Source organism: Salvelinus sp. IW2-2015, linkage group LG36, assembly GCF_002910315.2.
Source record: "Salvelinus sp. IW2-2015 linkage group LG36, ASM291031v2, whole genome shotgun sequence".
Taxonomy (NCBI): Eukaryota; Metazoa; Chordata; class Actinopteri; order Salmoniformes; family Salmonidae; genus Salvelinus; species Salvelinus sp. IW2-2015.
In genome coordinates, this window is record NC_036875.1 from 24,169,073 (window position 1) to 24,179,320 (window position 10,248).

A 10,248-nucleotide genomic window follows, 5' to 3' on the forward strand; every position below is an offset into this window, starting at 1 on the left:
ATACTGAATCATACCTTTAATAAATAGCAGATGCAGTAGTCCTAGTGGAAAATATGAAATGCACAGTATGCAAACTTTTACCAATTGTACAAGAACATCTGATACTATGCAGTTGTTTGGAGTGGTTTGAATGTAGGTAGGCTACATTAGGAAGTTGAAATAGAGTAACAAAGTTACTAAGCCCTACCCTGTCCAGACAGATCATTTATGAATAGCCTACTATGCAGCACCTGACCTGAGTAGCTAGAGGAGCTGCTACATTCCAGCTCTAAGAGCCTGAAAAGCAGGTAAACCGTTGTAGAAATGATTTGTGGATCAATGGAGCTATGAATATGCATTGATTACAGAGAGGCCATTCAGTGGGTTTATACAGTGGTATTCTAATCCATGCACCTTCTCTGACAAGGCACAAAGTAATGTGTGTTTTATGTTTACAGTGGCAACATAATAATAATAGTGAATTGTAGGCTATTATGATTTTGGATTTTTGCAGCTCTCTCTTCTCTTTCCTTCTTTCTCAATGAACAAACCTAACTGCTACTGACATCTGGTGGTGGATAAAATAACTTATGTAGAGAATGTTTTCATTAGAGAATCACGTTGCATCCATGAAGAATGTATGTCACAGAATGTGCATGCTAAGGAGTGCCTTGCCATGTTTTCTCACTGTCAAATGTTTGCCTCGATAATGTCAATGTGGGGTAGCAATTCTGGGATATTTAAAAAATAAACTAACTTATGTGGATGATTAGTTTATTCTCATGGCGGATCTCATGGCGAACCGGATGCTAGTTTATCTATGCCAGACAATGCAGTAAGTAAGTAAGTAAGTCTTTCTGGCGTGTTTCCTCTGTAAAACAACAGCTTATCCTCCAAATGGAAAAAGTAGGGAGCATAAATTGGTTTCTGGCAAATAACTCTGGCAAATTTCTGTGAGCCTGGAATTTCTCCTTGTAAAGTTTAGGCATTTATAAGTCTATCCAGCCATCTTTTTGAACTGCATTTCTTTCCAAAAATGTATTGGATTTTTGGAAACTTGCATGTAAAGTCTGACTACAACTGATGAATAACCAGGCATGGAAAAGTCCTCCACTGAAAGCATGGCTTTACAGTTTATATCCAAGGGAAAATTGTCAGTTACGATGTTGACACATTACCCAAACTACAAAAACAAACGTGTACCTGCACATCTCCTACGTATCTTTCCAGCCCCCCCCCCCCCCCCCCCCCCCCCCCCCCCCCCTATTTTTCTTACTAAAGCCCACTCCTTCCCTCTAACCCTCCCTCTTTAGCTGGAGGTGATGGGTGTGAACTGTCTGTGATGACAGTGTCAAGTTACAGACCTGCTCAACAGGATTCTACCCACTATCTCTGCCCACAATTGGGTCTAATGAACACCATATGCACTGTAAAAACAAGACCAGCAATGCATTCAAACCACTTCCTGCAGGGCAGACTGAAGCTGAGGGGAAATGACATCACAGGCTTTAAGTTGGGATGTGATGTCGAAATCACCCAAAAACAGTTCAGGAACAGACGGGTACAGAATAAGTGTTGACACCAGCGACAGGTCGAAGTCCAGTTGCTGATGTTACAAAACCAATGGTGCAAGACAGACTACTAGACTGCCGTCTGATTTGCGGAACTCTATAGGTCAACAATGAGACAGGCTACAGGACACAGCAGTGACAACCCGAGGAACAATGCTATCCAGACTGGATCAGTTGTTTTTCTCTCCAACCCTTTGATGAGTGGTGAGTAGATTGCTTGGTGAGATACACTAAAAGTTTCCACTTGTCTATATCTATGCTTTGGCCAATGAATGTCTGTATCTGTGAATGATCCTATAATTGTTGTTCTTCTCTTATAAGATATTGAGTCAGATTGGTCCCCCATTCATGATGCAGCCTACAATGGACGTGTTCTCACACTGAGAAACCTAATAGCTCAGGTAAGGAAGGCACACCCAGGCCCACAGGGCACAAACGTTTATTCCACGTTGGTTCAATGTAATTTCATTGAAATGACATGGAAACAATGTCGATTCAACCAGTGTGTGCCCTGTGGGTCCTTATTATGCACGCTCATGCCTGCAGGCTTTAGTGTAACTGCTATTTGTTATTTCTGTTTATAAAGTAACAATAGCCTTACCATTGTCTGCGGAATGGGGCTGTAGATGGAATGCATCACTTAAGCACAGCATTATTCAAGGGACAGCTTAGCACACTGAACATTCAAAGCAATTTCAATATGGAGAAATGTCTGTCTATTGTTGGCAGAGGGAATAGGATTGGTTTTATATTTGTGTGTCATTTTTCAACCCTCTTCACAGGGAACGTGTGTCAACCTGGCCACTCTAGACAGAGTCTCTCCCCTTCATGGAGCATGTCTGCAGGGACACACTGACTGTGCCCGGTTACTGATAGAAAATGGGGCAAATGTGAGTAAGGAATTTCACTCTAATCTGCACCATCTCTGAATTTGGCTGATTTTAAGACTTATTTACATGATTATGATTCAATTTCAGTGTAGAACAAGCACAGGCTAAATACAGGCAGACCCCTCTGAATATGGTTATAAATGTTTCTGTGGAGGTATTAGGCGATTAACCTCACTCATTGCTTGTCACTTTAACATTACTAGCACAAATCTGTAGACAACAATACCCCAACTGTACACTGAGTGGGTGTAAAGTCACATGTTTCAATAGCTACTGAATTGGAGTGTAACAATTTATTTAACTGTTGAATAGTCTACATTTTCGTTTTTAAAAAGCACTGAGCGAAAACGGAATATCAACAACATAGCTCAGGAAGTAGGAAGCTCTCTCAACCATTTATATGCAGATGATACAGTCTTATACTCAGCTGGCACCTCCCCAGTAGTCACCTCATACAAGTACTTGGGAGTATGGCTTGACAGTACACTGTCCTCTCAGCACATATCCAAGCTGCAAGCCACGGTTAATCTAGACTTGGTTTCCTCTATTGTAATCGCTCCTCTTTCACCACAGCTGCGAAACTAACCCTGATTCAGATTACCATTCTACCCATGTTAGATTACGGAGACGTAATTTATAGATCGGCAGGTAAGGTTGCTGTCGAGTGGCTAGATGTTCTTTACCATTCGGCTATCAGATTTGCCACCAATGCTCCTTATAGGACACATCACTGCACTTTATACTGCTCTGTAAACTGGCCATCTCTATATACTTGTCGCAAGACCCACTGGTTGATGCTTATTTATAAAAGACTCTTAAGCCTCTCTCCCCCCATCTGAGATCCCTGCTGCAGCCCTCATCCTCCACATACAACACCCGTTCTGCCAGTCACATTCTGTTAAAGGTCCCCAAAGCACACACATCCCTGGGTTGCTCCTCTTTTCAGTTCGCTGCAGCTAGCGACTGGAACGAGCTGCAACAAACACTCAAACTGGACAGTTTTATCGGCATTTCAACATTCAAGGACTTAATCATGGACACTCTTACTGACACTTGTGGCTGCTTCACGTGATGTATTGTTGTCTCTACCCTTTTTGATCTTCGTGCTGTTGTCTGTGCCTAACAATGTTTGTACCATATTTGTGCTGCTACCATGTTGTGGTTCTGCCATGTTGTGTAGCTACCGTGTTGTTGCTCTTGGTAGGCCGTAATTGTAAATAAGAAGTTGTTCTTAACTGACTTGCATAGTTAAATAAAGGTAAAAAATATATACACTGAACAAAAATATAAACGCAACATGCAATTAAAAAAAAAAAAATCTGAGTTAAAGTTCATATAAGGAAATCAGTCAATTGAAATAAATCAATTAGGCCCTAATCTATGGATTTCACATGACTGGGAATACAGATATGCATCTGTTGGTCAGATACTGTACCTTTAAAAAAGTAAGGGTGTGAATCACAAAACCAGTCAGTATGTGATGTGACCACCATTTGCCTCATGCAGCGCGGAACATCTCTTTCGCATAGAGTTGATCAGGCTGATGATTGTGGCCTGTGGAATGCTGTCCTACTCCTCTGCAATGGCTGTGCGAAGTTGCTGGATATTAGCGGGAACTGGAACACGCTGTCATACACGTCTATCCAGAGCATTCCAAACATGCTCAAGGGGTGACATGTCTGGTGAGTATGCAGGCCATGGAAGAACTGGGACATTTTCAGCTTCCAGGAATTCTGTACAGATCCTTGCGACATGGGGCTGTGCATGATCATGCTGAAACATGAGATGATGGCGGCGGATGAATGGCACGACAATGGACCTCAGGATCTCGTCATGGTATCTCTGTGCATTCAAATTGCCATCGATAAAATGCAATTGTGTTCATTGTCCGTAGCTTACAACCTGCCTATACCATAACCCCACCGCCACTATGGGGTACTCTGTTCACAACGTTGACATCAACAAACCGCTCGCCCACATGATGCCCTGCCATCTGCCAATTACAGTTGTAACAGGGGTTCATCCGTGAAGAGCACACTTCTTCAGCATGCCAGTGGCCATCCAAGACGAGCATTTGCCCACTGAAGTCGTTTACAATGCCGAACTGCAGTCAGCACGCAGATGAGCTTCCCTGAGACTTTCTGACAGTTTGTGCAGAAATTATTTGGTTGTGCAAACCCACAGTTTCATCAGCTGTCCAGGTGGCTGGTCTCAGATGATCCCATAGGTGAAGAAGCCGGATGTGGAGGTCCTGGGCTGGCGTGGTTACACGGGGTCTGTGGTTGAGGCCGGTTGGACGTACTGCCAAGTTCTCTATAACAACATTGGAGGCGGCTTATTCAATTCTCTGGCAATAGCTTTGGTGGACATTCCTGCAGTCAGCATGCCAATTGCACTCTCTCTCAATACTTTAGACAACTGTGGCATTGTGTTGTGTGACAAAACTGCACTTTTTAGAGTGGTCTTTTATTGACCCCAGCACAAAGCGCACCTGTGTAATGATCACGCTGTTTAATCAGCTTCTTGATATGCCACACCTGTCAAGTGCATTGATTATCTTGGGAAAGGAGAAATGTTCACTAACAGGGATGTTAACAAATGTGTGCACCTATAAATAAGCTTTTTGTGCGTATATATAACATTTCTGGGATCTTTTATTTCAGCTCAAAAAACATGGGACCAACACTTTATATATCTCCATGTAGGTGTGCAACTACCATTCCCAGACACACTTATATGCTTGGAATGTGACAACCAGTGGAGTGTTAACCTTCTCAGCAGGCTATCACCAGCAGTTATGTTGGTTTGTATAGGATGGTAGAGGTATCTGGCAAGATATATGTTGTTGTCTGCGGTACCAGGTGAATGTCCCCATGTTGGAGAAGACCACCCCTCTGTCGGAGGCCTGTGCCCGGGGCCACGCGGCCTGTGTGACCCTGCTCCTCCAGCACGGAGCCTCACCCCAGGGATCCAGCCTCTCAGCCTCCCCCATCCACGAGGCCGCAGCCAAAGGTCAGGGGTCACATTCTTAGCTTTTATCGTCAGCTTTTATCAAATAAAAAAGAGCACCATGAACTCCATTTTTTGTTGTTGCAGTTATTTCTTTTTTTGTAATACCTAGGAGCACTTTGTTAAACCATTGTCAGATTTGATATTTTTTATGATAAAGTGCAATGAGATGTATCATTCCCCAGATTTAGTTACAGTAAGCAGTTTTTCAAAGCAGATCCCACACACTGTTCTTTATTCCATGAATATATCTATGTCCAGGTCACCCAGAGTGCATTGAGTCTCTGGTTCATCACGGGGCAGATGTAGATCAGCACACTGACCAATCAGGCTCGCCGCTCTACATTGCCTGCACAAATCAGCATCTGAGTACCGTGAGGAAACTGCTTCAGCTTGGTATGAAAATGGATTCTCTTTAGTTTGTTGTTATTACGCAGAAAGGATGTATAGATAGAATCTGGACTAGACATTGACCAGTGTGCTTCTATCACAAGGTGCTCAAATATTATAATAAGAGTTATTTACAGTTTACACTTGGCCTGCAGTATATGATACTCTCATTTGACATTTACTGTAGGCTACATACAAAATCCACACATTTACACACAATATCCACACATATATGCTCTCTGTCAGGTGCTAGTGTGAACAGGAGTAAGGATGGGGACTCTCCTCTGCACGCGGCAGCCCGTCTGTCCAACCCTGAGCTGGTGTCTGTTCTCCTGGAGCACGGGGCTGACTGCAACTGCAGAGACACACAGGGCAAGCAGCCCCTGGACCTGGCCCTTGCCAACAGCCCCGTTGAGAAACTACTGGGCCACAGAGGAGGTAGCTAGACCTGTAATGGATCTATCTGATACACAAGATTTTGGACAGAAGATTCTGTGGTGCTTTGAACTGCTGTTGTATACATTGAGTTTAAATACATCATGGATGTTTGTGAAAGGATTCTTGGTTCTTGCATGATTTATTAGATTTGCATAGTATTTACATTGTACTTGTGTTATTAACAATATCAAACCCTGAGAACATCTTTATGTTATCTAAATTATGGCTGTTTCTCCTCTGATGGCTGACCAGGAGTGTCTCGTCTGATGCAGCAGTGCCGGCTGTCCATCAGGAAGGTTTTGGGAAAGGCCAGACTTAGTTCAATCCATGGTCTTCAGATCCCCACAGAACTGAAGCAATACCTTCTGTACCAATCAGATCTATAGGGTATATCCATTAAATTAACATATTTTTTGTTCTCTCTCAATGCATTTCTACTTTCGGTCAATAGGTGGCACCTTAGCACCAGCATCTGTGGAGAGGACGTAAACACTTATTGTGAATGTTGATTAGTGGGATGGTTTGTGCCACATTATCAGATTTGTGCACATGAAAGATATGAGAAAGAGAGAACTTTAGATTTTATGCATTCAGAAATAAATAAATAAATATGTACTGTTACTTGAAAATTGGTGTGATATTGCTCAATGGTAAGATCATAAATGTTTACCAAAGGAATGCCAAATTAACATCATTATTTTGTTTCAAACAATGCCTTTTGGATTTTCTAAAAAGCTTAAAATGTAAGTATCCATTCATGATACTGTAGCTTCGTACACCCATTAATGCATTCATCTATCCATACAATTACATATATATTTACATGTAAATTATGTAAGTATACATACACAGGTACATACACAGCTTAATACATAGTGTATTCAGACCCCTTGACCTTTTCCACATTTTGTTACATTACAGCCTTATTCTAAAATTGACTAAATCGTTTTTCCCCCTAATCAATCTACACACAATACCCCATGATGACAAAGCAAAACCAGGTTAAGACTTTTTTTGCCAATGTAATAAAAATAAATATCACATTTACATAAGTATTCAGACCCTTTACTCTGTACTTTCTTAAAGCACATTTGGCAATGATTACAACCTTCTTTGGTATGACGCTACAAGCTTGGCACACCTGTGTTAGGGGAGTTTCTCTCATTCTTCTCTGCAGATCAACTCAAGCTCTGTCAGGTTGGATGGGGAGCGTCGCGGCACAACTATTTTCAGGTCTCTCCAGAGATGTTAGATCAGGTTCATGTCCGGGCTCTGGCTGGGCCACTCAAGGACATTCAGAGACTTGTCCCGAAGCCACTCCTGCGTTGTCTTGGCTGTGTGCTTAGGGTCGCTGTACTGTTGGAAGGTGAACCTTCACCCCAATCTGAGGTTCTGAGCGCTCTGGAGCAGGTTTTCATCAAGGATCTCTCTGTACTTTTGCTCCGTTCATCTTTGCCTAAATCCTGACTAGTTTCCCAGTCCTTGCCCCTGAAAAACATCCCCACAGCATGATGCTGCCACCACCTTGCTTCACCATAGGGATGGTGCCAGGTTTCCTGCAGACGTGATGCTTGACATTCAGGCCAAAGAGTTCAATCTCGGTTTCATCAGACCAGAAAACCTTGTTTCTGAGAGTCTTTGGGTGACTTTTGGCAAACTCCAAGCAGGCTGTCATGTGCCTTTTACTGAAAAGTGGCTTCCGCCTGTTAACTCTACCATAAGGGCCTGATTGGTGGGGTGCTGCAGAGATGGTTATCCTTCTGGAAGGTTCTCCCATCTCCACAGAGGAACTCTAGAGCCCTGTCAGAGTGACCATCGGGTTCTTGGTCACCTCCCTGACCAAGGTCCTTCTCTCCTGAATGTTCAGTTTGGCCGGGCGACCAGCTCTAATAAGGGTCTTGGCGGTTCCTAACTTCTTCCATGTAAGAATGGAGGCCACTGTGTTCTTGGGGAACTTCAATGCTGCAGACATTTTTTGGTACCCTTCCCCAGATCTGTGCCTCAACACAATCCTGTCTCGGAGCTCTATGGACAATTCCTTTGACCTCATGGCTTGGTTTTTGCTCTGACATGCACTGTCAACTGTGGGACCTTATATACAGTTGAAGTCGGAAGTTTACATACACTTAGGTTGGAGTCATTAAAACTCATTTTTCAAGCACTCCACAAATTTCTTGTTAACAAACTATGGTTTTGGCAAGTTTGTTAGGACATCTTATAATTCACTGTATCACAATTCCAGTGGGTCAGAATTTGGAAAATGATGGAAAATTTCCGAAAATGATATCATGGCTTTAGAAACTTCTTATAGACTAATTGACATCATTTGAGTCAATTGGAGGTGTACCTGTGGATGTAATTCAAGGCCTACCTTCAATCTCAGTGCCTTTTTGCTTGACATCATGGGAAAATCAAAAGAAATCAGCCAAGACCTCAGAAAAAAAATTGTAGACCTCCACAAGTCTGGTTTCATCCTCGGGAGCAATTTCCAAACGCCTGAAAGTACCACGTTCATCTGTACAAACAATAGTACGCAGGTATAAACACCATGGGACCATGCAGCCGTCATACCGCTCAGGAAGGAGATGCGTTCTGTCTCCTAGAGATGAACCTACTTTGGTGTGAAAAGTGCAAATCAATCCCAGAACAACAGCAAAGGACCTTGTGAAGATGCTGGAGGAAACAGGTACAAAAGTATCTATATCCACAGTAAAGCGAGTCCTGTATCGACATAACCTGAAAGGCCGCTCAGCAAGGAAGAAGCCACTGGTCCAAAACCACCATAAAAAAGCCAGACTACGGTTTGGGGACAAAGATCGTACATTTTGGAGAAATGTCATCTGGTCTGATGAAACAAAAATACAACTGTTTGACCATAATGACCATCGTTATGTTTGGAGGAAATAGGGGGAGGCTTGTAAGGCGAAGATGTGCAGCATCATGTTGTGGGGGTGCTTTGCTGCAGGAGGGACTGGTGTACTTCACAAAATAGATGGCATCATGAGGGAGGGAAAATGATGACCCACTGGGAATGTGATGAAAGAAATATAAGCTAAAATAAATCACTCTACTAATATTCTGACAATTCACATTCTTAAAATAAAGTGGTAATCCTAACTGACCTAAGACAGGGATTTTTTACTAGGATTAAATGTCAGGAATTGTGAAAAACTGATTTTAAATGTATTTGGTAAACTTCTGACTTCAATTGTAGATACGTGTGTATCTTTCCAAATCATGTCCAATCAAATGAATTTACCACAGGTGGACTTCAATCAAGTTGTAGAAACATCTCAAGGATGATCAATGGAAACAGGAGGCACCTGAGCTCAATTTCGAGTCTCATATTAAAGGGTCTGAATACTTACATATACACTGCTCAAAAAAATAAAGGGAACACTTAAACAACACAATGTAACTCCAAGTCAATCACACTTCTGTGAAATCAAACTGTCCACTTAGGAAGCAACACTGATTGACAATAACTTCCTGCTGATGTTTTGGTCACTTTTGAATGCTGGCGGTGCTTTCCACTCTAGTGGTGCATGAGACGGAGTCTACAACCCACACAAGTGGCTCAGGTAGTGCAGCTCATCCAGGATGGCACATCAATGCGAGCTGTGGCAAGAAGGTTTGCTGTGTCTGTCAGCGTAGTGTCCAGAGCATGGAGGCGCTACCAGGAGACAGGCCAGTACATCAGGAGACGTGGAGGAGGCCGTAGAAGGGCAACAACCCAGCAGCAGGACCGCTACCTCCGCCTTTGTGCAAGGAGGAGCACTGCCAGAGCCCTGCAAAATGATCCCAGCAGGCCACAAATGTGCATGTGTCAGCATATGGTCTCACAAGGGGTCGGAGGGTCTCATCTCGGTACCTAATGGCAGTCAGGCTCTCTGGCGAGCACATGGAGGGCTGTGCGGCCCCACAAAGAAATGCCACCCCACACCATGACTGACCCACCGCCAAACCGGTTC

At 43.1% G+C, this 10,248-nt stretch overlaps 1 protein-coding gene across 1 annotated transcript; it reads left to right on the forward strand.

The window, feature by feature from the left end:
- The first annotated feature begins 1,387 nt into the window (after nucleotides 1–1,387).
- On the forward strand, nucleotides 1,388–6,794 carry LOC111959731 (ankyrin repeat and SOCS box protein 9). Its single transcript, XM_023981514.2, has 7 exons — nucleotides 1,388–1,754; nucleotides 1,872–1,951; nucleotides 2,333–2,440; nucleotides 5,302–5,452; nucleotides 5,711–5,845; nucleotides 6,086–6,277; nucleotides 6,530–6,794. The coding sequence occupies exons 1-7, from the start codon at nucleotides 1,661–1,663 to the stop codon at nucleotides 6,661–6,663; spliced, it is 894 nt and encodes a 297-aa protein (XP_023837282.1). The 5' UTR covers nucleotides 1,388–1,660; the 3' UTR covers nucleotides 6,664–6,794.
- The last annotated feature ends 3,454 nt before the right edge of the window (nucleotides 6,795–10,248 follow it).